The sequence below is a fragment of the Helianthus annuus genome, chromosome 15 (genome assembly GCF_002127325.2).
Source record: "Helianthus annuus cultivar XRQ/B chromosome 15, HanXRQr2.0-SUNRISE, whole genome shotgun sequence".
NCBI classification, from domain to species: Eukaryota; Viridiplantae; Streptophyta; class Magnoliopsida; order Asterales; family Asteraceae; genus Helianthus; species Helianthus annuus.
In genome coordinates, this window is record NC_035447.2 from 142,658,333 (window position 1) to 142,686,307 (window position 27,975).

The 27,975-nt window shown below is 37.5% G+C and overlaps 2 protein-coding genes across 2 annotated transcripts; both read right to left on the reverse strand.

The window, feature by feature from the left end:
• Nucleotides 1-24,703: 24,703 nt before the first annotated feature.
• Nucleotides 24,704-26,006, reverse strand: LOC110867384 (V-type proton ATPase 16 kDa proteolipid subunit). Its single transcript, XM_022116439.2, has 2 exons — nt 25,920-26,006; nt 24,704-24,993 (listed from the first exon to the last, which is right to left on the reverse strand). Exons 1-2 carry the CDS (start codon nt 25,996-25,998, stop codon nt 24,704-24,706), a joined length of 369 nt encoding a protein of 122 aa, XP_021972131.1. The 5' UTR covers nt 25,999-26,006.
• A 611-nt stretch (nt 26,007-26,617) lies between these two features.
• On the reverse strand, nt 26,618-27,936 carry LOC110867385 (V-type proton ATPase 16 kDa proteolipid subunit). Its single transcript, XM_022116440.2, has 2 exons — nt 27,854-27,936; nt 26,618-26,922 (listed from the first exon to the last, which is right to left on the reverse strand). The coding sequence occupies exons 1-2, from the start codon at nt 27,930-27,932 to the stop codon at nt 26,633-26,635; spliced, it is 369 nt and encodes a 122-aa protein (XP_021972132.1). The 5' UTR covers nt 27,933-27,936; the 3' UTR covers nt 26,618-26,632.
• Between the last annotated feature and the right edge of the window lie 39 nt (nt 27,937-27,975).

Below are 27,975 nucleotides of genomic sequence, written 5' to 3' on the forward strand. Positions count from 1 at the left end.
AAGAAATCGAAATCCAAAAACGTAAAGCCGGAAAGAAGAGGGTACCGGACTGGTGGCAGGAGGCGGCAGACGGCGGTGGGTGGTGGTTTCCGGCGGCGAAGGTGGTGGTCGAAGGTTCCCGGCGTGAAAGATCGTTCGTTGCTCGTTTCGGTTTGTTTCGGGGATCGAGAGTGAAAGGAACGATCAAGTGTTGAGGTTTGATCGATATATAAAGGAATGCAGGGTGACAGTTACGACCATGAAAGGTCGAGTTCCGATCATCAACTCAACAGTCGGAGAAGATGATCAGTTTGGCAGTTTTATTTAAATTCAGCGAAGTTAATTTGACGTTAAATATAATTCGGGTTCAAGATATGCCGGATGTGGCATGCCCGGCCGAGTGGTTAGTCGTTTGTTTGTTAAGCGAGACGTCCCGAGTTCGATCCTTGTTCCGCGCGGTTCAACCCCCCTTTTTTACTAACAGTTAGTCTGACTAACTAGGTTAGTCACTAACTGAGTTTTCTAACTCAGTTAGTGCTGCCCTTTGATAAATTTAACCTGGTTAGCTGACTTAACCAGGATTTAGCTAACCAGGTTAGTTTAACTAACCAAAATAATCAAAAATCATTAAAAATTCAGTTTAAAATATTTATTTATTTAGTTTTAATTATTAGTTTACTTATATAAAATATTAATAAAATAATATAAAAATTATTTTAACCCAATTTTGATATTTTTACCGAATTAACGTATAAATTCCCGGTTTTTGTACGGTTTAGGGTAATCTCTTGGCAATGATGAATTTGAGAGCTGAGATTAAGATGTAATTTCACTGTTTTTACGTGTTTAACATAGTTTATCATGTTTTTAATTGTTTTGACAATACATAGTATTCAAACACAAATATGAATAAAATAATGCACTTTCATTATGATTTCAAGTCTCGAGTACAATTTGGGAATAAAACCAAATACCACAAAGGTACAACTTACAAAAATAGAAAGTACAAGTAGACTTGCCAAAAATGGAAAGATTGAAAATACGAGGTGTCACAAAATGGGTGAGGGGTATTTATAGATTTCCTTGAACCGTTAAGATCGTTCGTCGAAAAACGTGATTTGATCTAGACCTTACATGTGGGCACATGGTTTTCAAAAACCATGGGAGCCCCTAATGTGGACTATGTTCATTGAATACCATCCCATGGTTTTGCAAAACCATGGGTGAAAACCATTGACACTTCAAAATGGACTAGGTTCATTGAATCTGCCAGAAATATCAAAAATGGTCCCTACACTTGTAAAACTTGATTTTTTTGGCACTTTTAAACCCCTTTAACCTCATTTCAAGGCTCTAAAATGATACTAAAGTATAGAGAACTTAAAATGTGCTCACAGACATCACGGATGTCGGTTCGTTTGCCGTACGGTTGCGTTATTCGGTTAATTACGACGGAAGTCGTAACGAACGCAAAAACGATCCAAATTAAGCGACGAATGGAATTTTATCATGCCAATCACTAAAATAAAATATTTTAATGATTACATAAATTTTTGGATGTCCGGATATATTCAGGACGTAAGATATGCGCAGAAATGCAAACTTATGCCCTTTTGACGCTTTTAGTCTTTATTGATCAATAAAGTTTATTTTAGCATACCGAACCCTTCAAAACTTATTTCTAAGTTATGTAAGGGTTATTTAAGGTATGTTAAGCCTATTTCACTATTCCGGAGTGTTTATTGCATTAAACTGGTTATATTTACGCATCAGATCGCGTATAACCTTCCAGAAAGCGATTTAAGGCCCGAAATCGAACAAGAATCAATATGTGCAAACGATACACATATTTATACAAATACCAAGTATGAAATACAATATTTCATTGGTTTGGTATTTGTTTGATGGTGGTGGTGACACAGGTGTCACAGCACAGTGAAAGACGCCTCAGACTCACCTACCCTTGCTCTACCGTTCTCTGAAGATGACACCTCTTTGGATCTTGGATTGTCATTCAAGTTAAAGCTTTTATCCATAGAAGATTTCCCACCATCCGTATTCATATCAACATTATCCAAGCATGCTGAGTTAAAAGGCCCATCAAGAGAAACTTGGTTTTTATCTGGGCCTAGGAAAACCCACATACACATTATGAGCCTACAGATCCTTGAAAGAGGGACCCACCTCATTCACCAAACCGTTAGGGTTAGTCTTGGGTAAAGAGAAGTAAAATTATTTCTGAGATTTTCCTTACTGCCACCATGCACATGTGACAAGGACGAAACCCCATGTTGCGCCTCTTCGTTTTCCCGCCTTATGGGATCCACTTCTCCGTCTTCCAACTCTACCACTTGCACGAAACCCTCTCTAGAGATTTTTGATGTAAAAATTCCTCCGATCTCATCATCGAGCTTACACCCTCTGACTCCTCCAATGCCTTTAAACAGTCTGGTATCCAATCCCCCAATCTATTTTGACCCAAATATAGTATTTTTAATCTTTCCAAACCAAAAAAAGAACATCATCAATCATTTACCCGTATTCTATAAGGATCCCTACACAATCCATTGCTAAATTACCGTCGTCTTCTTTAAGTTGAGATGGCTGGACCACTTTCCCACACCTACTGCTAACGAAGGCGAACACCTCATTAGTAGTAAGATGTAGCGGTACTGTGAAAACTCACACTTTTGTGGTTAGCACCTTCCGTGTTCACGTTTACGTTACACGTCACCTTTATTTGTTATGTGTTAAACATGATTGTGTTAAACTTGATTATGTTAAACTTAATTATGTTAAACTTGATTTATGTTGTCGATGTTAATATATATTAGATGTTGCCTTTGTTTGCAAAACTCAAAACTCGCGGCTCGCAATAAAACCCGAACACACCGAACCCCATACCTTGTTTAGTTACGGTGTATGCGACCCGACCCAAACACTCCCTTTTGGCCCAGTTGTGGCGCGGTCCAACACTCAATCCCCCTCCTCTTGTTCTTGGCCCACCCACATCGAACACATACCCAAACCTCTCAGCCCACATCCTCACCTTGCATCGGGCCAAGCCCAAGCCCAAGACCCCCCCCCTTGTGCGATCACATGCATGTATGTATGCGTGTTCTATATGTTTCAAAAAAAAATACAAAAACCTAGCTCCCCTCTCCTCTCCCTCGCGACTACGGCAGCAAGACCCCCCCCCCGGTCGCTACCTCCTCTCTCGGTGCTCCCTCCCTCCCTCGCTCTAGCTCTCTCTCTTTCTCTCGCATCTCTCTCTCGGTTAGTGTTTATCATTGTTTTGGTTTGAATTTTCTTTGAAATACATGGCTGCATTTTTCTTAATTCTTGATGATACTTGATGTTATGAGAATGCTTGTGATCTAGGACTTGCTAGAAATTGTGTTTTAATGTGGAATTGGTCGTATAAGTGTTTGATTAGTAACTAGGGTTTTCTTGCGGATTGAAACTTGTTGTTGGTGATAGTTCAAATGATCATGTATGATTTATATTGAGTTATCTCGGCCGTGATTATGTTTAATTAATGGTTTTGAGGTGTTATGGTGATAATGTGTAGTCTTGGGTTTGCGAAAATCAAGAAATAATGCATAGTTTATGGAAAATGTTTGTATAGGCATATGCATATGGATTAGGGCATAGTTTATGGATAATGTGTAGTCTGTGATTAATGTTTGTATGCCGTAGGTTCGCTAGATAATTGTTTGCGGGATCGGGTAACGTAAACAGTAAGTTGTCCAAAAATTACAACCGACTTTAATTGGCTGTAACTAGGTCATAACATAACGAAAACTCGATTTTCTTGAGTCTAAATGTACTATTTTGAAATACGTTTCAAATGGCGTTGGAATCACAATTTTTGGACGTCGTTTATTATTTTACACGAATTATTTCGTTTTAGTGGTCAAAGCTGTATTTTTCTACATAATTTGCATGTTGTGTTTTACGTCATATCTCGGTGAATACTTGGAGTTTGGTCATGAAATTTATATAGTAGATAGTCTTAGGTGTCAGCACGAATGTTAAATTGGAATCGGGTTAATTTGGTAAACGAAGATTTTTAAATAAATTTTTCCATAAGATGCAGTTAGAAAGTGACGAATCTGGCCACTGCATAGTAAAAGATTTTTCTAAATTTTTAGGTAAAGAGTTAGGTGTCAAAAATTTAACACAAGGACAACTTCACCGAGGGACACATCCCGTAAAAAGATCATAATTTTTCAACATCGTAACTATGGTAAACGATCTTCCTAAAACAGCCAAATTTCAGTGATTTTGCTATGCATGATTTGTAAAGTGTATAAGAGTTGAACTTGCTATTTTAGTATCCGCACTTGGTTAGTGATTGTGTGAATGATATATGAAACCACACAATAAAATATTATATGACAACTTGTTTACATGCTATGTGTGCTAGATGAATGTAGAACTTATGAACTTTGCATAAACACACTAATAACCCTTTGGGTATTATAATAGGTCGTTGTTGACCACATCAACTTATAATGCATTTAAGTCTTATCAATCAAAACTAAGGTGAGTTCACAACTCTTTTCTAAAAGCATGTGTCCCTGGTTTGGGAAACACATACGGTACCCCTTGTTTGGGGTTGCACGCGCATTCCTTGTTGGAACCACTTAACATACTATCCACTGGAGGTGGTAGTACACTTGGACTAAACGAAAAACTCTATCATGGAAGTCCCTACACATAATACCGATTAGCTTGCCGGGTTGGCAGACGGGGTATTAGTTGATAGCGCTATTAGGTTTGACAAGCCTCACACCGTGCTGGGAGCCGGGCATAAACTATTGACCTTTCCTATTGCATCAATGTGGATAGACATTGATGGAGGGCACAAAAACCTACTACGTCAGTTTTCGGTATCTACACAGTTTAGTCTTGTGATGAGAGTTAGCTACCCGACTCATACTTATAATGATTTTACATGTGAACTTACGCTTACGCTCTACGCTTAACTAAAACTATGAACCCACCAACTTTATGTTGACACACTACTGCATGCTTTGCAGGTCGTTAGGTACAACATGGGAGCTTGCAACATTTGGAGTGTCGTGGCTGTAATAAACTTTCGGTTTTATATTTATTAAACATTATGGTTTTTAACTCATGTCTGGGTTTTACGTTTAGCTTCCGCTGTTGATTTGAAATGTTTTTTTTAGACATTTAAAATCCTAATCACTAATCGTGTTGATTGTGATGAATTTTAATAAATTTAATAATTGTTCAACATGATTAGTGGCTTGATCCTGGTCAGTCGCACGCCTTGCGATAAAACTCTACATGTGGATTTTGAGGGTGTGACAGGTACTCCATAAATGTGTAGCCAACCCATTCAGACAGAAAGGATTGCCTAACCCATACCTCCACCTGTGAAAACCAGTCCCTCCAAACATCTTTTCTATCCAAAAATCCATAGGCCATTTCTTCCCTCTCAAACGTAAGAAGAAGGTATAAGCCTCCCAGGTATTGAATGTTAACACGCGAGACACATGCTCCCTTCAACTGATCATTCAGAGAAATTAGAGTTTTGAATTTACTCGCTCTTGCCACCAGGGCTCTCCCCTAGACCCCTATCATAGAACTGGCGCTAGGATCTAATAATAACACATTCTCGGCCACCTCGTTACCCTTCTTATCCGCCATCACATTATTGTAAGATACTCCAGACTGGAGAGGTTTATCAGAAATAGGGTAGTTACGGGGTTCCTGATTAAAAACTCCCGGTGGCTTATCACCTTCTTTTAGGCCAGCAACTAAGTCTTCATTCTGCAAAACAAACTTGGCTAGGTTTATTCTTAACAGATTACCTCCCACTCTCACCTTCTTCAGGCTTGTTTCCAAATCCTTCCAGTGACCCTTTTAAAACTGATGAAACCAAACTTAAGTCCTTCCGTATTCCTTTTTCTGGTGATATACACTCCGAAGATTTCCGGAGATTTCACCAAATACCCGAGTGGATGTGGCTAAATCCCAGGGTCTACACCCGTCAGGGATATTAGCAACAAAGAAATTGACTACTTGCGCTTCCCCTTCATCCCTGGTGCTTTTCTTCCCGATGACCTTCTGCTTTCTCTTTTCGACCACCTCTTCCCATTCATTCTCTGTCTCTCCCCCATTTTGTTTTTTTAATATCTAAAACTGTGGTCAAAGAGGAAAATGGATTTGTTGCTTCGAAAATAATAGTCCTTTACCATAGGCTTGATAACTGATGTGCACAAAATGCAACATATAAATTACATCAATTGTGGCTTAAAACTAACCCTTTTTAGTACTAATGTTGGAAAAAGTGTACTTTTGTCTTCCTTTAGTATTTTCAGGATTAAATGAGCTCAAAATAACAAAAGAAACAAAAAGACAGCAAAATCTAACATAAATACAAGAAAAGGAACAAAAGTGATATGCCCGACCCCCCGACAGCATCTTCCCAAGCAAAACAAAGAAGACAGAAGACTAAACACGCCCCGTGCTCAGTGAACACGGGGCCGTGCCCAAGTGCCAGCAGAAAAGACAAACCCATAGAACCTTCTACTGCCCACCACAGGACCGTGTCCAGCGGACACGGGGGCGTGGTCAACTTCCTGCAGGCGCATTTATTGTAATTGCGAATTACAATTAAAGAAGAGAGAGTCAGATGGACACGGGGCTGTGCCCAGCGGGCACGGGGCCGTGCCCAAGCTTCTATTCAGCCTATAAATAGGAGTGTTTGGAGCTCTTGCAACTCATCCCTTGGCACACCACCTCTCTCACACTTCACCCACCACCCACCACCATCACAACACCATCATCCACCACCATCATCCATTGTCCATCATAGAGTGTGTGAGTCGTCTCGGGATCCAAGATTGATCGTAAGAGTTCTTGACAATCAAAGACCATGTTTGCCTAAGTCTCTTACATCACTTGGTAAAGACAAGTGTTTTGTGTAATACTTTTTATTTTTAATCTTTTGCACTTTTTAATTGGTTTTGTATTAATGACTTTAATTACTAGTTTCTTATGTTGAAGGTGATTCTTCCTTATCGTTTGTCCGTGGTGTCTTGGCATTATTTTACTGTCTATATAAAATAAAAGATTTTCAACATTCATATCTCCACGGTCTATATGGAGGTATGTTGGCTACCTGGTCGGGGGTTAAGGGAACGGTTTGGTAAGAATCTTGCCATTGTTCAGTGTATAGATCCTGCAAAGGACCTGGGTCAAATTTAGTAGGACCTCCTTCAATACCCAAAGGTATTGGATGGCGGGGGTCCAAAGTCTTTGATCCCCTCATAAGTTAAACTACTATTAAAACTTTAACCCGGCTACTTAGGACTGTATCCCTGCTGAATCAGACTACTTAGCCGAGGGTAACGTCGCCTTCAAAAGAGGGGCCTACCACATTATGCATTAATAACTTAATTAATTATCTTTCAATAATCCGACCCTTTAGGATTGTATCCTTGCTGACTCAAACTACTGGGTTGAGGGTAACGTCGCCTTCAAAAGAGGGGCCTACTACAATAACTAAGATAATCTCTTAAACAAGTGCAAAAGTGCGAAAATAATCAAAGGTTACACTACACACGAGTCGGATCCAAGTGATTCATCTTGTCTATCTGTTTTTACTTTTATTTTATTTTTCAGCATTTTAGTTAGTTTTATTTTCTTAGTTTAAAACCTTTTTCTAACATTTTGATTTGATTAGACATTGAGAATAAACCGGTACTAAAAGCTCTTGTGTCCTTGGACGACCTCGGTATCTTACCAACACTATACTACGTCCACGATGGGTGCACTTGCCCATATGTGTGTTTAATGTTAGTAAATATCGTGTTTTATAAATTTAAAACTTGGTTAAAAAGTGTAAAAAGGGCTTAAAATACATACCTAATATATATAACACCTCGCACACATCAAGTTTTTGGCGCCGTTGCCGGGGACACAAGGATTTTAAGAAAGTTAGGAATCAACGGCCTAATCATTTTTTCTATTTTCTTTTTATTTTTTTAGGATTTTCTTAATTTTTCAGCTTCTGCAGAACTCAACACGGTCCGTGTCCGCTGAACACGCCCTCGTGCCCAATCATTGGAACTGGCAATCCTGTTTTAAGTCAGACAGTAAGCTGAACACGGGGCCGTGCCCACTCAACACGCCCCCGTGCCCAAGATTAAGTTACTGAAAATAGAACCGTAAGATCCCGACGGTTGGTAATCTCTGACACAAAAATGAGTGATAGTGATTTTTTTTACTTTCGGCACTCTTATGGTACGTGGTGTCAATTATGTGGAGGCGGTCATGAAGAATTAGAATGTTATTTTCTAAATTATAAGCCCCACTATATAGACCCATCGTTTGCCTGTATCCTTAAGAGGGGCGAAAGTAAAAATAATCCTTATCTCTCCCTCGAAGGCGCCCAACCAGATATTCTAGGAGAAATACTTCTTGATGAACTATTTCAACTAGAAGATCTAGTTCTTAATTGGTTAAGAGAACTTAAGATGGATTTCCTTAATTCATCTCAAGACGATTACCAAGAAGAAGTGTTGGGGTCACATTCAAACAACCTCGCTGCTCCCGATAATACCTTCAACTCTAGTGAAGACTTGGACGATAGTCGTCCTGTGCCGATTGTGCAGTGAAGGACTCCCCATCGACTTCGTTCGATGCATACATAGACCTGAGCGATTCGGCATACACCTTCTTTAACAAGAGCCCGGGAAAGGGTTGGACTTGTCCACCTACATTTAGCATAGGAATCACCCTCACCGACAACCTCTTGCGTTCTCGTCTTAATCTAGATCAATTAAGGTATCTTAGGCACTTTGGGGTTGTTCCGTCCAGTAAGGAACCACCCAATCCGAATTAGTTCCTTGAAAATAGACAAACTTCATAATCAGCCTTTCGACACGGGGCCGTGCCCAGCCAACACGCCCCCTTGTCCACCAAAAGATTCCTTTCTGACCTTACGTCAGAATACGGACAAACTGTGTCAGGATCCTGCCTGCACACGGGGCCGTGTCCAGCATGCTGTCGTTTTCTATAAATGCAGCCAAGAATCCTGCACATTTGGACCATCCAGGGACAGAGATTTGAATGGATCTTCTCTCCTACCATCCTAGGTATGTTCTAAAAGAAGGTTCCAACAACCATCTTGTCCTTTCCTCTTTTATCCATTTCCTTCTTCTTCATCTTTCTCCAAAAACCTCCATTAAAGCTTGAGATTTCAAGCTTTATGGCAAGGATTATTGAGCTTTGTTCCAAGAATCTTGTTAAAAATAAGTTGTATAACATTGTTTTAAGTTGCTATTGTTCAAAAAAAAGGCTTCACAAGTTAGAAAAATAACTTAAAACTTCAAGATTCCTTGGTTCAAAATTCCGTAGAAAGGTGAACACGGGGCCGTGCTCATTGAGCACGGGGCCGTGTCCAAGGTACTGTTTCACTAAAATAAGCTGTTTTCGGTTTATTTTCGTAGAATGTCAAGTGAAAACAGTGGAACATCGTCCGCACATTCAAGAAACAGTAGAAGTGGAAGAAGGCCTTCCATTGAAGCTACCCTTGTAAACTACGTCATGGCGCTACGGGAAGCTCTCGATGAAATGGCTTCGGTAGAGGAGGTCCTAATAGACCGTATAAACTATCTTACGGTGGGGCTGGAAAATAGTTTTCAAGAGATTAACCTCTAGCACCAGAGGTTAAATATTCTTGTAACACCTCCCATGGAACCCGTCCTCCCTCAAGAGGATTGGAACCTAGCACTTGGAGTCAACAACCCTACCGGATGGGGTGACATTCCACCGGAACCTCCTCTTGAAAATCTACAAGAAGTCCAGGTGGAAGTTGCACCTCCTCAAACCAACACCAACGAGTCCTCCTTCCTCCTCCCGAGGGAGATAGAGGAGTGGCTCGCCGACATATGAGGAGTCCATACCTGGAGGAAGGAGTTCTATGAAGCCGCACCCAACCGAGACTACTATCTTCTCGGAAATTTTGCTAATTAGAATAACTTGTAGGCTAAAACTCCTTGGTTTAAGCTTCTTGTGCTTACTTATCTAACTTACTAGTATTTTAGGACTATGTAATTCTCTCTATGACGGCTTTTAATTAAATGATGGTTTTAAGGTTTGACTGATGTTGTGATAAATAAAACACACTCCGGATGGTGAAGGATAATAAGGGAAACGAGAAACATAGCCCCATGCACGAAAACAGGGCCATCCGACAACAATTTCTTCATTACAGTAAGCTCAGCACGGGCAGTGTCCGTCCAACACGGCCCCGTGCTGCACACTCTGCAGAGAATTCCCCAGTTCAGGTAACTGGACACGGGCCATGTTCGCTGTACACGCCCCCGTGTCCAGGCTTCTGTTTCTTTTCTTTAATTTTTGTCGCTGGCACCTGAACACGGGGCCGTGCTCGGTCCCCACGGGGTCGTGTCCAGGATGCCAGTAACATAAAATTTTGCTTTTAACACCATTTTACACATTCAATCAACCTAAAAACTTATTTTTGTGACACACTGAGGACAATGTGTAATTTAAGTGTGTGTGTGGGGGGGGGATGCTAAAACCTTGAATTTTGCAAGTCCTAATAACAAGCCTTACACAAAACTCTATTGGAACCGCTAATCACCCCAAATTTTTTTCAAAAAAAAATTTCATTTTTTTATTTGTCTAAGTTTAAGTTGGAAATTCAAGTTCTAACAAGGTTATATTTTTACAAGTTTACAACCGATAGCGTCGTGATAAAAAAAAGAACCAACATAAGAAAATTACGAAAAGGCATGACAAACTTAGTTAAAATTTAATTATATATACTTGATCACATAAAAAGCCCTTTCCCACAAAAGTGAGTTTTGAGCCTTTAACGAGCATACAAATATATATCTTTACACTAAATGCTCATTTTTCGTTTCTTGTGTGAATAGCCGCTTGGTTCGTACGACTCTAGAACTTGCCACAGGAATACATTCCCGGTCCTTACCAACTTAAACCCGAGTAAGTAAATGATGGAGACATTAGGACTAACCCTTTTTCTTTCTACACCATTATTTTTCATTTTTTTCCACCTACCCAAAATCCCCCTAGTTAACCCCTTTGAGCCTAAACCTTTTCATTTCTTAACCCAAAACAATTACCCTTTTTACCCATCTAAACCTTTTTATTTTTAACCCCTTCTTTTAGTAACAACGTTCGGTTCTCTTATGACTTATGTTGAAAAAAAAAATTTTTGATGAAACCAAACAAACAAACAAGTTCATCAAAAATAACTTTGTTTGAAGTAAAATTGGTTCATCAAAATAAAATAAAAATGTGAAAAATAAAAAGTCTTTCAGAAACCGACGTTTGTTACGCTTTTTGCCCTTTTACTAACCACTAACCCAACCACCCACCTTTAGCCCAAGCCTAACCCTTTACCCAAAAAGTCCTCTTGATATTTACAAAGGTATATAGTTAAAAAGAAGGAGGATTGATTGCTTGGCAAGCTTCTGGTAGAAGTAAGTTCCATGCCGCTCTCGAGTGATTCACTAAAAATACACCTTCGGCCGAGTGTTGAGTGATTCCCCCGTAAGGTATGCGAACTTGTATATAAATGGAATTTAAAAAAAAGGGATGTTATGCCCCTAATAAATAATTTATCTTATGAAACGTTTTTAATAAATCATGACGAATAGGATTGTAAATAAATAAAAATAAAACCTAAATAATCTTGGAAATCCCGACACTCTATGACAAGCCCAAAAACCTTCTCTTCTACCCATTCCATTTGGGAGTGAATAAAGCCACATTATAAAGAGTTTTGCTTGAGGACAAGCAAAGATTCAAGTGTGGGGGTATTTGATGTGCACAAAATGCAACATATAAATTACATCAATTGTGGCTCAAAACTAACCCTTTTTTAGTACTAATGTTGGAAAAAGTGTGCTTTTGTCTTCCTTTTGTATTTTCAGGATTAAATGAGCTCAAAATAACAAAAGAAACAAAAAGACAGCAAAATCTAACATAAATACAAGAAAAGAAACAAAAGTGATATGCCAGACCACGGGGCCGTGCCCAGCGGACACGGGGGCGTGGTTAACTTCCTGCAGGCGCATTTATTGTAATTGTGAATTACAATTAATGAAGAGAGAGAGTCAGATGGACACGGGGCCGTGCCCAAGCTTCTGTTCAGCCTATAAATAGGAGTGTTTGGAGCTCTTGCAACTCATCCCTTGGCACACCACCTCTCTCACACTTCACCCACCACCCACCACCATCACAACACCATCATCCACCACCATCATCCATTGTCCATCATAGAGTGTGTGAGTCGTCTCGGGATCCAAGATTGATCGTAAGAGTTCTTGACAATCAAAGGCCATGTTTGCCTAAGTCTCTTACATCACTTGGTGAAGACAAGTGTTTAGTGTAATACATTTTATTTTTAATCTTTTGCACTTTTTAATTGGTTTTGTATTAATGACTTTAATTACTAGTTTCTTATGTTGAAGATGATTCTTCCTTATCGTTTGTCTGTGGTGTCTTGGCATTATTTTACTGTCTATATAAAATAAAAGATTTTCACCATTCATATCTCCACGGTCTATATGGAGGTATGTTGGTTACCTGGTCGGGGGTTAAGGGAACGGTTTAGTAAGAATCTTGCCATTGTTCAGTGTATAGATCCTGCAAAGGACCTGGGTCAAATTTAGTAGGACCTCCTTCAATACCCAAAGGTATTGGATGGCGGGGGTCCAAACTCTTTGATTCCCTCATAAGTTAAACTACTATTAAAACTTTAACCCGGCTACTTAGGACTGTATCCCTGCTGATTCAGACTACTTAGCCGAGGGTAACGTCGCCTTCAAAAGAGGGGCCTACCACATTATGCATTAATAACTTAATTAATTATCTTTCAATAATCCGACCCTTTAGGATTGTATCCTTGCTGAGTCAAACTACTGGGTTGAGGGTAACGTCGCCTTCAAAAGAGGGACCTACTACAATAACTAAGATAATCTCTTAAACAAGTGCAAAAGTGCGAAAAAAATCAAAGGTTACACTACACACGAGTCGGATCCAAGTGATTCATCTTGTCTATCTGTTTTTACTTTTATTTTATTTTTCAGCATTTTAGTTAGTTTTATTTTCTTAGTTTAAAACCTTTTTCTAACATTTTGATTTGATTAGACGTTGACGATAAACCGGTACTAAAAGCTCTTGTGTCCTTGGACGACCTCGGTATCTTACCAACACTATACTACGTCCACGATGGGTGCACTTGCCCATATGTGTGTTTAGTGTTAGTAAATATCGTGTTTTATAAATTTAAAACTTGGTTAAAAAGTTTAAAAAGAGCTTAAAATACATACCTAATATATGTAACACCTCGCACACATCAATAACTCTAATATATTTTTTGCTACGTCATATTATCCTGCGGTATGAGAAAAGAAGTTTAGGAGATAAAGCAAAAGCAATCCGTTTCATTGATTTAAGGTGTGTTCTCTTCCTAAATCACCGTCGCCGTCTTGCTCTAAGAATGGTTCTTCTCAAGTCGTATAAGAATGGAGCATTTTACCATCTTATTCCGCTACAAGTTCCCCCGTTGATGTTTCTTTTTATTAGAGACTTTACATAATTTACATTCCATTCTAGTTATGCATAATTATTGTATAGGTTTTTCTAACCAGTCGGAGATGTTGTAGTCCACCTTCTTTGCTTATTGTAACTAGTACCAAATTTCCTGAACCGAAATATTTTCGGTACCGAATCGGTACCAACATTTGACATTTTCGGTATGGGTATTTACTTGTTTTTACCTTCAAATACCAGTCTGTACTGGTACCGAACCGTACTGTCTTTTCGGTACCGGTACCGGTTGGTACCGAGCTCATCCCTAATTGTAACTACTGGTACTATTGATCAAGCCCTCATCTTTATTTAGAGGTGGTATAACAGGTGAGACACGACACTAAAGGATAAGACATGATAACCTAAGATGCTAGACACAAACATGTCACGATAACTTATCGTGTCATTTTCAAACACGAACACGACCTGATTAGAACCATGTCAACACAAAATGACCTATTAACAAACCTGTTTAGGAACATAATAAATATCACATATTTAGGAAACTTGTTTAGTGAAAAAAATTTATCAAAAGTTCAAGAAAGTCTTAACTGATACATAATCTTTATCATAATAATCCTTAGCATATTACAATTTAAATAAAAAATTCATAATATCCAAATCACAACATACATTACAAATATAAGCAACTCACTAACAGGTCGCTAACATGTTTTTAATCTGTTTAGATACAAATTTTATAGTGCCCTAAACATGTTAGTCTGTTTAATACATGAAACCTATTAAGCCCAAACACAAAATCTGTTTCATATTGTTTCATGCCGTGTGTAATAGGCCCGTGTCTGAAATTATCAACCCTACCTTTATTCTTTTTCGATTTACAACTTTCATGGTATCATATTCTCTGCACCGGCCTATACCTTTCTTGTGAAAGGACATGGGGGAGGGGGTTAAATTAATGACCATTGTTCGCATAATTTTTTTTTTTGTTTTAAAAGTATTTATCAAAACTAGTGATTGTTTTGAGATCTATAGCAAAATGGTTTAAAATATAAATAAAGGGTGAGGATCAAATAGAAAGTTTATTTTGACTAGGAAGGATAGGAAGTAATAGGATTAGGACATGTGACAAAATTTAAAATAAAGAGGAAGGGTATTTTAGTCAATCTTATCCTTTTCTTCTTCCTTCTTCTTCCCAGTAACATCAAAACCCACCATTTTCAAAACCCACCATCTTCAACCATTTCTTCACTTTCTATCTCAATAATCACTACATTATAGTGCGATTTTCGTCACCAATCAATGATTCAAGCACCCGATCAACGTGTTCTTCAGCTTTTTTTTTGAAGAAAACCCAGTTTAATTTCATACAAAATCTCGTTTTTTCGGGTGATTTTGAAGATAATCACTCGATCCGTTCGATTCGATCGCTGATAAGTGTTTCAATCATTCAAATTTCATCAATCGTGGAAGAAATCGGCTTCAATCCATGTAAGAAATTCTTTAATTTCATTTTTACGATCTGTGTTTTTGATTTAGTCATTGCGTCTTACGATCTTGGCGGGGGTCCAGGGGCAGCGCCCCTGGTAGCAGGGTCCAAGGGGCGGCAGCCTTTTCGATTAAATTGCTTTAATAAAAATGCATCAAAAAATTTAATTTTCTGTAAATTGTCTCTGGAAAACTGCATTCGTAGACAACCTTTTGATCTCCTACTTCCTGGTTCAGACAATTCACAGACAAAACTATTGTCCTGGTTCAATGCGTTTTAGAGAGAAAACACTTTCTTTTGTGTTTTTAGGCCATTGCGTTTTAGAACTAAGACATTTTTATGTGTTTTCTGGCAATTGCGTTTTAGAAAAACACATTTTTGAAGTGTTTTTAGTCATTGCGTTTTAGGTAAAACACATTTTTAGGTATTTTCAATCCATTGCATTTTAAAGAGAACACTTTCTTTTGTTTTTTTAGGCCATTGCGTTTTAGAAAGGAGACATTTTTAAGTGTTTTCTAGCCATTGCGTTTTATAAATAAGACATTTCTTTGTGTTTTTGGTGCATTGCGTTTTAGGTAAAACACATTTTTATGTGTTTTCAGTCCATTGCGTTTTAGAAAACAGACATTTTAAGTGTTTTCTGGCCATTACGTTTTAGAAATAAGACATTTCTTTGTGTTTTTTGGTGCATTGCGTTTTAGGTAAAACACATTTTTATGTGTTTTCAGTCTATTGCGTTTTAGAAAGTACACTTTCTTTTGTGTTTTTAGGCTATTGCGTTTTAGAAATAAGACATTTCTTTGTGTTTTCTGGCCATTGTTTTTACAAATAAGACATTTCTTTGTGTTTTTGGTGCATTGCGTTTTAGAAAAATGTCATTTTTTAGGTTTTTTTTTTCATTGCGTTTTACGCAACTGGGTTTTTTCCATTGCGTTTTACGCAACTGGGTATTAGAAAAAAATTTTCAAAAATATAGCAATAGTATACTCGTTTTAAAGATAAAAAACACTCGTTTTTTTGTGCAATTTTTATAAAGAGTTAAATGCCATTTTAGTCCCTGTGGTTTAGGCCATTTTGCCAGTTTAGTTCAAAGGTTTCATTTTTAACCTGTGTTTCCAAAAATGTTTCACAGTTGCCATTTTAGTCCACTGGGTTAACTTTATCCATTTTTTCTGTTAACGAGAAGGACAATTCGGTCATTTTAGTTAACAGAATTACATACAAAATGACCAAATTGGCTTTCTCATTAACAGAAAAAATGGATGAAGTTAACCAAGTGGACTAAAATGGCAATTGTGAAACTTTTTTGGACCCACATGTTAAAAATGAAACCTTTGGACTAAACTGGCAAAATAACTCAAACCACAGGGACTAAAATGGCATTTAAATTGGGGGGGGGGGGAATTGGAGGAGAGAGAAACTATTGCCTTTGATTGACTAGAATGCCCTAAACAAACACACGCACCTCTTTTCTTCCCTTCAATTTCCCTCATTTAATCTTAGCCCTTAGCCCTTGATTAACTAAATGGATGGTCAAGATTAAAATGAAAATAAATAAATAAATAATGCAGTCATTATATTGGAGAAAAAAAAATTATATCCTAACCCTATAAATAAATTCAACACAAAGACAGAACTATTTAAAGTGGATGTTAAACTCCACCTTACGAACACTCCTTGATAGCTTATCTTCAATATTATCATATTGAAGTGGTCATATTTACAATCTTCTCACTAACTAGGTTGTACCCTCTCGAAACCCCTTGGTCACTAGGGGGCTCGCCCCCTTGAACCACCACATTTGAAGGTGCCACAAATGAGAATAGCGTTGTATAATTGTATACTTCACACCTAAAATTAATAATGTTTATTTTTACTTCTCTCTAGTCTTATATAAATCAAATGAAAAATAAAATGACTTGATAACATTAATATCACCGACGGTGCATATGTTGACATTCATAGTAATGTGAGTATATCCAGCCTCTAAACTTCTACAACCCCAAAGAACCAAACATGTGAAAAAAAGATACACGCTTTATTGGAGATAGATGTCAGATGTGCATGAACGGGCTTAAATTGTATTTATATATTATAAAAATATGCTTTTTATCTTGTTATTCCATTCCATATATTCATACAACTAAGCAAAGCGTGAAAGTGAACATGGGGTAAGCCACGACAACCTTTCCAGATTACAATCAAATCTTCCCATATGTGTGTTCTATACAATTATAGTAAGCATTAAAATAGTCGCAGATTCTAGGTGAATAAGTTTCCACGTAGGGAGCAATATAGTTATCAAAATAAGAGTTAAATAATTTTACCATTTTTAAACAGCAACGAGTTATCATTTTTAAAATAGTCGCAGATTCTACGTAGGGAGCAATATAGTTATCAAAATAATTTTCCACGTAGGGAGCAATATAGTTATCAAAATAATTTAACCGCTGTTCAAAAAAAAAAAAATCAAAATAATTTAACCATTTTTAAAATAGTCGCAGATTCTAGGTGAATAAGTTTCCACTTAAGGGCCGTTTGACAACTTCTGAATGGTTAAGTGCTGAACCAGTAACAGGTTTGAACCATTAAGAGCCAGTATAATACTTAACCGTTCAGAGGCAAATGTTTAACCAATTCAGATTAGAGGTCTTAATCATTCAGACTCAATGGCTGTTTGTTTACATCTTAATGAGGCTCTTAATGGTTCAGACCTCTTACTGGTTCTGTACTTAATGGTTCAGACTGTTTGTTTCACGAGCAGATGTCTGAATGGTTCAGACATTTGCCTCTAAATGGTTAAGCATTATAAAGAGTCTGAATGGTTAAAATCTCTAATCTGAATTGCTCAGACATTTTAAGTATTATACATGCTCTTAATGGTTTAGACCTCTTACTGGTTCAACACTTAATGGTTCAGACATCTTACTGATTCAACACTTAACCATTCAGATGTTGCCAAACATCACTTAACCATTCAGATGTTGACAAACAGCCCCTAAGTATAATGCTTAACCATTCAGAGGCAAATGTCTGAACCATTCAGACATTTGTTCATTAAAACAAATAGTCTGAACCACTAAGTGCTGAACCAGTAAGAGATCTGAACCATTAATAGCCCCATTAAAAGGTAAATAAATAGCCCTAAGACTAACGAGAATCTAAAACAAACACCTACACACCCATTAATGTTTCCTGGTTAGCGTGAATCAAAATCTATTGATTGTCATGCAATATTTTGATTGCTATACCAGATTGTTTTTTTTTTTTTTTTTTTGACTATACGTGATTGTTTTATGAAAAGTTTAACCGTAAAAAAAACAGACGCGATGCATCGCCACTTCTGCCATTCCACCAACACTGATTTATCACGACTGGACACCCACGAAAGAGACCTTAATAGGCACCCACTTCACCCAACAAAAATCTGGAACGGATGAGGTGTTTCCTTCCCTGCTAAGTATTTCCTTCCCTGTTAGTTCGAGATGATTCAGTTGATATATTTTTCGATTTTATTTGAGCTGAACGTAGTTCTTTCGTTGGCTTGCTTTAATACATTTACATAGTTGATTTTTTTCTTGTGTATTGATAGCTTTATGTGAGATTAAATATATTATGTTACTAGCTTAAGAACCGGTGTATTACACGGGTTGATTAAAGATAATATCTCATCATCATCGTCGTTTACATAAAATGTTATGAATAAATACACGCGTTGAGACGGATCAGGTAAAAACCTTTTATTAACCATCAATATGCAGAAACCGCAATTCGTTGAAAATCTTTTTATACACTACATTAGTTGTTTTATCTGTAGGTTTTCCGTTGTTGTCAAGTATGAGTAGTTTGAACCCGCGAGTTTCGCGTGTGGCTTAACACAAACATATAATGTCTATTGGCATTGAGATAACTTTGTAACGAAAAAACTTTTCAATATAAATGTATAAAAATGATATGAAAATAAAAAATTATAGATAAATGAGTAGCCCAAGCCCACTATCAAAAGGCCGCTCGAAGGCCCACTACGACAAAACCCGTTTGGATTAGTTATGTGTTTCTTTAAGATATAATTCTCCCATTCTCCTAAAGAGGAAATGTTCTGAGCAGTGTTTCTTTTTTTAAATCAAGCGCGTCCATTTAATCTAAACAGTTGAGAATAGGCTCTAGGGTTTCTTCGTTTGTTTGTCGACACTTTAGACAATTATGTGTTGGAGGGCATGATGCGCCACGTGACAGTAGACGCCAGTAATGTCAGAAAGGGTGGCGTGATGTCAAGAAGCGTAGGGTATGATGGGGCGTTAAAGGGTGGCGTGGTGTGTACGTGACAAACATTTTTTTATTTAATTTAAAACAAATCAATAAAACTTAAAAAACATTAATATTAAATATGGATATCACTTGTATCCTACTTTATTACTTGATCAACACAATTTAATAATAAACAAAGATATCAAAAAAACATTCTTTTGTAGCAATAAAGGGGATTTTTAATTCTGACTACACCAGGAGTGGAGATTCATGTTCGTCATAATGAAATTATGAGTTAGAAATCTAGATATAACCTGTAATCGCATATATCTAATACTTTCATGAATATCACACATCTTAAAAGCATGTCCCCTCTTCGAACTATCATTCTATTAGCATTCAAAATTCAAGTAATATTAAGAAAAATCATACCTAAAATCGTTTCTTTTAAGGACAGATCTGGACTTGGGGAAGGCTATTCGGGGGCGGCAACAACCATTGGGTCAAAATCGTCAGCTGGAAGATGGGGAATCGGGATCATTAGTGACATAAAAATTGGTCAATGTTGTTAAATCTAGATCGCTGGAAAATCATCAATATCGCATCCGGGTCGCACCATCTCCATCATCATCTCGTTCATGGATTTGTAAGATTGAACCGCCGATTTGCTGGAAGAACAGGTGGCGATTTGTTGGGAAGAACAGGGGCTGGTGTGTTCGGCTGGTAACGGGTCAAAGCCAGACCATGTTGAAATTGACCATCGTTTAGTAAGGGCCGAAATGGGTTAAGTTGAAATGGCCCGAAATGATTTTTTTACCAAACTCAAAACAATGTTATTAGACTAACCATATAAATCTATAAATAAAAACGATTTAGAAGATTATATGCTTTAAAAATAGACTTCAGACGTGGGAGAAGAGTAATTTAACAAATGTTAAATAACATCCAATAGAATGAAAAGAAAAGTGGTGGTTCCACTAATATGTTACATGTCAACCCATTTGACCCGTTTTTCCTTTTAGCTGATTATTTTATTTGACCTGTTGAGATAAAACACAACCCGGATCAAGTCATTCATAAGTGAACTAATAGATATTGCAACCTCTAGTTTTATGATGTTTATATGTAAGACTTACCACATTGCCAAGACGGTCCATAGTTTCAACTAAGAGATGTATATATTCCAGTATTGCAACTTCGTTCTTCGAAGAAAAAAAGAACACACTTATTAAGAAGATAAGAAACTGAAAATGAACACTTATATATGGCAAAAAATGGAAGATAGATACCGATTAAAGTTTTTATTTAAATATGCCTCAAGTTATTCCAATTCAGATTCTCTATATTCTCGCGAGCTGATCCAAAGATACAATAACGCCTTTATTTCACCCACTAACCTCGACACTTGTGGTTGTTTGTTTCTGAAAATTAGTTCGTTTCTTGCAATATGCCCAACAAACCGTAGCCAGTACCACATAAAACGTATTTTTCTGCAGCCTCGATGTTTTAAATCCTAGATTTTCATGTAATATATATTCACATAAATAGATATAATGTTATATTACATGTGGTTTTTATGGATTGTTATGACATATAACATTTGTCATAAGTGAACAACTAAAGCAATCCAACATAGCCGAATCGCATTTGTTATGAAAAAAAAGAAGAAACAAACCAATTGTGAACATCAGCATACCCGAATCGCATGAGTTTAGGGCATGGATGATCCAAATCAAACTCATCCGACCCGGAGGTTATTCTGATGTCGCGTGGATTGAATAACCATTTTAACACATTCATTTGGGATAAATTAATTAGTGACAACTATATAATTCAAAATCAATCTATAATCTAATTATATCATTAAATAAATTAAAAGACGTGTTTTCAAACGTTATTAAGTGTTTAAATAAATAAGTTAAAATTTGGTGTCGATTACAACTTACCGTGGATAGAAGAACTCGAGCACCTGCAAGTTTGTTGTCCAGCTAAATATATCCGTCGAATCATGAGCACCTAATGAATCAACAAAGTTTCAGTAGTATGATGCATCTTTAGTCGCCCTTAGCTACCATGCAGCTCCCTAGTCCCCACAACAATTATTCCTAATATTTTAAATTGTAGTTACAATAAAAGATTTTCGGTAACTCAAATTTAAAGGTGGCTCTTGTGCTCGACTCTAAAAAATAAATTGAAGATCGGGGCCTACAACTTTTAGAATTTAACTTTGTTTAATTTCCAGAGATTTACAAAAAGGGCCCCATTTTATAGTTCGCTTCAGCCCCCGGAACTTTTTCCATATCCAAGAAGCGTTATCACGAAAAGGCACCTAACCTGCCCAAGAAGTAAATCCGAACATATACGCCCATTGTTGTCACCCTACCATTAGATCCAAGTAAGAACTACTGGCAAAAAAAACAACACAAATTAAACATCAAAAACAAATTCCCTTAACATTCACATTTAACAACACAAAACAATTTAGCAGCACCCATTAGATAATTAGGGACAATGACTAAGAATTGAATTGTAGTGGAATACTAACCAAGTCAGAAACGTATTGGAAACTTCTTGTTTGCTTGCCGTCACCGTAAACAATGAGCGGCTCTTTCCTAAGCGCCTGCAAACATCATTTATATATCAAAACCATAAGATAAACGTTATGAGTGATAAACTAAACCGAGAGCTGAGAGCTTACTTGAGCAACAAAGTTACTGACAACGCGACCATCATCAATGCACATCCGAGGACCATATGTATCGAATATCCTCGCAATCCTCACCTGCATCGCAGTTTTTTAATATTAAAACATACCCACAACCAAATCCTACTTTGTTTCCAAACATTTTTCATTTCTTGCCTAATTCAAAGGTTATGAATAAGAGCTGGAATCTTGTGGTTTTTTAAATGCCCGGATAGTCCCTGTGGTTTGCCCTTTTTAAGGAAAGGGTATTTTAGTCATTTCACAGCCTCTTAACTCAGAAAACTAACTGATGTTAGGCAATAGGCACAGCACTATCCGGGAATGAAAACTGAAAAGTTGGGGACTATAGCTGTAATTTTAGAAAGTTAGGGACTAAAGGTGAAAAAAGGGCAAACAACAGGGACTATCCGGGCTTTTAACTCTAAAAGATATCTGATTACACTAATATATAATAACCTTCAAATACGGCTCCTAAGATGCTATTAAACGCTACCTGTGTAAGCTGTAGAGAACTTGTGAGCCTTCCTTAGTTGCCTGAACTCTTGAATGAGTATAAAGTAAAACAAATAGTTAAAATAAATAACCCACAAAAGAAAGGGTGAAACATGTTGTAAGTCATTAAGTCTACTTATTATGCATGCTATCTTTTGAATCGTTTTGGGTAAAAAACTAAATTATTATTAGAGGTACATCTAAGCACTCATAAAATCTAGAACTAATTAATCATAATAATATGATAACTACCTGAAGATCTCTCTGCTGGGCAACATGTTCTGTTGACTCGTTACCAGCCCACCCGCCCACCCATTTTACTGGCTTTACAAATTCAAGCTCTTGGAAGTTAAAATTTACCACGCCATTCCGGAATTCACCAGAAATGTCTAGTTGGACCCCCAAAGCCTTGAAAAACAAATAACCCACAAATATTATGAGCAACCACAAAGGATTCCTACAAAACAGATTTCATAAGCAAACGATGAAATATGAAGGTGGAGAAACCTAAAACGACAAAACAACCTCAAAAGGGTCATGACTCATTGAATCCAAGGATTGTCATGGCAGCAATCGCCAATGGAGGTGGTAACCAATTGTTATTCCTCTTATTAACTTCCTGAAAGCCATATAAAATAAAATAAAATAAAAACTCAGACCTAGAAAGATCATAATGGCTGCAGTCAACAACATGACAAATCCATACCTGGGAAGCAATAACGATTCATACGGTCAACCGAGGATAACTAAGAATACCAAAATTTGAGGCTGAATATGTAAGAGTCAATGCTCCAACACAAGTAAGCATTATTGTCCACCTTGCTATTTTTCTTCTCCTTTTTTTTTCATTAAATAAACTGCAAATTTCACAAAAGCCCATTAATCTTCAAATTTTATAGAAGATGATATATATGAATGCAAAGGAATTTGGATTATAAACCTTCGGCTGCTACTTTAGCAATTAGAGGATATTCAGCTATTATCTATCGATTTTTGGGTAGAAGGCTATTTTTCTCCCCAGAAACACCGGTTCGGCCATAGCTGACTTCGACATCAGTTTTATTGGTTCTAATAACATTGCTGTAACGCAAAGAAACCGAATCTATGACTGCCTAAGGTGAAGATGGAAGTGGGACCTCATCCGAGGTGACGTACCGAAGTATCAGAACGGAAATTGCCACGATTGTGAATGCAAGAAGGGTACCTACACTAACCTGAAAAACAAAGAAGCAACATTTATACATGTTAGAAATTATTACGGAGAAAATATTGATGAAAATAATAGACGGCAAATACCATCCCTGCCAACTGCTCAACATCCATGCAAAACGACAGGGTGGCAGCAACCAAACTGGTAAGAATTGTGCTCTTAACGGGAACTTGGGTATGCATATTAACTTCTGAAAAGAAGGATGGGAGCAAACCGTCTCTAGCCATTGCCATCAGGATTCGTAGTTGATTATAGAAGAGTATATAACATCAGGTATAGAAAATATTTTGTATACAATTTAGTTACGATTTACGAAACACGATACCTCTTGTGGTACTGCCCATAGTAGGTAAAAACAGTGATAGTTGCGCTTGGGGTCATTTATTTGGCAAACACCAGTCTTTTCTAAAAGATATGTCCTTATGGCTGCTCCTTATATTCTCCCGTGCTTATCAAATTGGATTTCCACAAATTTTCCAAAACGACTGAAACATTATCAAAACATCAGAACTTTAGGAAACTTTTACCATGTTTGATCCATTTGAGACATTTCCATTTTAGCAAAGTATCTAGCAGTTGATATTTTCAATAGACAGGTAACAGTTAAATGCTGTAATAAACTTGACTCAAATGCTTGAAAGCCTATGAATTATAAAAGTGTCAATAGAAGTTGTACCCGTTTTTTAAGCCAGGTTGGTGAACGGCTTCCAGGCAACGCTTCACGGGCTTCCCATTCATCTCCACGCCCAGAAAGTTCATATTTTTCCTCTTTCTCGCCATTCCAAAGAGAAACAATCCATTACCTGTAATATATATTTTTCTTCCTTTTTGTAACATGGGGTTTTAAATTTTTAAATACAAACTAATGAATTTGAAACAAAAATAACATTTCAAACCGCCAAACCAGTAAAAACAGCAAATTTGGAAACTAACTTCTCATTTGTCCGATGAAACAATGTAACAAAATTCTAGTACAGAAGCAGAGATCAGATAGTTACCTAACACCAGCATCACCGACGATTCCAATGGCCATACCAGCAGAAAGACCAGCCAGACCACAAGCAAGACCAGAAGAAAGATGAGCGTATCCGTCAAACAGATAATAAGACTTGGCCTTAGGGTTAATCCCAGTACTAATAATCACGGCAATAATCAGACCGTAAATACCCAACACTCCAGCCATAACCACCGGCACAATTGACTTCATTACCAACTCCGGCCTCATCACTCCCATTGAAGCCACTCCAACGCCACTCTTTGCCGTCCCATAGGCTGCTCCCATACCTACATATGTATTACAATAATCAACAACAGACCACACCCATCATCATACAATGGTCATATGGGCCCTATGACTTTGTCAGTCACTTGTGTATCAAGATAACACCTACAGCCTACAGGTGTTCAAAAACTGTTGAAACCACCCAAACCAATTTAAAGCAGCCGGTTCGGTCCGGTTTACGCTTTGGAACTGGCCGCCAAAACTGTCTGGCCGAAATATTAAAAAAAATTAATTAATAACATTTCTTTTAATCTATATAGTGTTAACAAAAATATAACATATTATTTCATGTATAGGAATCAAACAGTTATAATTAAAATAGGTATTTTATAATTTATAATTATAATTATAATACATACATATTGTTAACTTAACTGATTCCGTTTCAATAATTTTCATTTTCACTTTTTTGTTTCGTAAACACTTTAATACTCAAAAGGTAAAAGGTTTGTTCTTTTTCCAAACCTACCATTTTACTAAAAAAACAGTCCAATCCGGCAAACCGCCAAATCCAAACTGTTTTGATCGCCTAGGCCGGGTCCGACCAACCCAACCAAACCAGCCATTTTGGTTTACCATTTAACTAACAAAAAAAAAGATGTACTTATCGGTTCAGTCCAGTAATTTCGTCAAAACCAGCTGAACCAGACTGCAAACACCTAAAATAACACCTCATACTGCCCGTATGATTCATGAGAAAACCAACTCATACGGTCGTATAAACATTTTAGCCCGGATGTGTCAGCACAACACCTCATACAATCCGTATACGGCTCGTATGATGGCGTGAGTGTATCCTTGTGTTTACATATGAAATTCAAACAGTTTATATAAGGATATATATCTACGCTAACAGATCAGTGCTAAACGACGTCGATTTCAACAGGTCAAATGAAAATTAGGGGATTAGAAGATCGATTTGACTTACAAGAGAAGACCAACGCAGCAGCGGCGCCGAGGAAGCCGAAAAACGGGACAGTTTCGTCGCCGGAGAATGTCGAAGACATCGTCGGTTGTTGATTTAGCGACAACACTACCGCCCTCTTCTATTCCTGAATTAACGGCACTACCACAAATCGTTTGAGAGATGCAATGCTCAAGCGACAGCACTACCGCCATCTTCTATTCCTGAATTACATGTCTAAAATGACAGTATAAGAAATGCAATGCTTGAACGGGTGAGAAGAATCAATAGAGAGTGAGATTGAAATAAGAATGAATAAATAAAAACCTGGGGAAATAGTGAAAGAGATGATGGATTCGTCCATTAGGGCTTCTCAGAAGAGGCGTGAGAGAGATGATGGTGGCGTCCATTAGGGTTTCTGCGGAGAATTGTTAAAAGGAAAGGTTCTGGAGAAGCGCGTGAAAGAGGGGAAATGAATTTGCCGCCCGTGTACCAATTATCTCCTCAAACAGAGATGCCATTCCAAAGAGAAACAATCCATTACCTGTAATATATATTTTTCTTCCTTTTTGTAACATGGGGTTTTGAATTTTTAAATACAAACTAATGAATTTGAAAAAAGAAAATAACATTTCAAACCACCAAACCAGTAAAAACAGCAAATTTGGAAACTAACTTCTCATTTGTCCGATGAAACAATGTAACGAAATTCTAGTACAGAAGCAGAGATCAGAAAGTTACCTAACACCAGCATCACCGACGATTCCAATGGCCATACCAGCAGAAAGACCAGCCAGACCACAAGCAAGACCAGAAGAAAGATAAGCGTATCCGTCAAACAGATAATAAGACTTGGCCTTAGGGTTAATCCCAGTACTAATAATCACGGCAATAATTAGACCGTAAATACCCAACACTCCAGCCATAACCACCGGCACAATTGACTTCATTACCAACTCTGGCCTCATCACTCCCATTGAAGCCACTCCAACGCCACTCTTTGCCGTCCCATAGGCTGCTCCCATACCTACATATGTATTACAATAATCAACAACAGACCACACCCATCGTCATACAATGGTCATATTGGCCCTATGACTTTGTCAATCACTTGTGTATCAAGATAACACCTACAGCCTACAGGTGTTCAAAAACTGTTGAAACCACCCAAACCAATTTAAAGCAGCCGGTTCGGTCCGGTTTACGCTTTGGAACTGGCCGCCAAAACTGTCTGGCCGAAATATTAAAAAAAATTAATTAATAACATTTCTTTTAATCTATATAGTGTTAACAAAAATATAACATATTATTTCATGTATAGGAATCAAACAGTTATAATTAACATAGGTATTTTATAATTTATAATTATAATTATAATACATACATATTGTTAACTTAACTGATTCCGTTTCAATAATTTTCATTTTCACTTTTTTGTTTCGTAAACACTTTAATGCTCAAAAGGTAAAAGGTTTGTTCTTTTTCCAAACCTACCATTTTACTAAAAAAACAGTCCAATCCGGCAAACCGCCAAATCCAAACTGTTTTGATCGCCTAGGCCGGGTCCGACCAACCCAACCCAACCAAACCAGCCATTTCGGTTTACCATTTAACTAACAAAAAAAAAGATGTACTTATCGGTTCAGTCCAGTAATTTCGTCAAACCCAGCTGAACCAGACTGTGAACACCTAAAATAACACCTCATACTGCCCGTATGATTCATGAGAAAACCAACTCATACGGCCGTATAAACATTTTAGCCCGGATGTATCAGCACAACACCTCATACAATCCGTATACGGCTCGTATGATGGCGTGACTGTATCCTTGTGTTTACATATGAAATTCAAACAGTTTATATAAGGATATATATCTACGCTAACAGATTAGTGCTAAACGACGTCGATTTCAACAGGTCAAATGAAAATTAGGGGATTAGAAGATCGATTTGACTTACAAGAGAAGACCAACGCAGCAGCGGCGCCGAGGAAGCCGAAAAACGGGGCAGTTTCATCGCCGGAGAACGTCGAAGACATCGTCGGTTGATGTGTGTAAAATGCAACATATAAAACACATCAA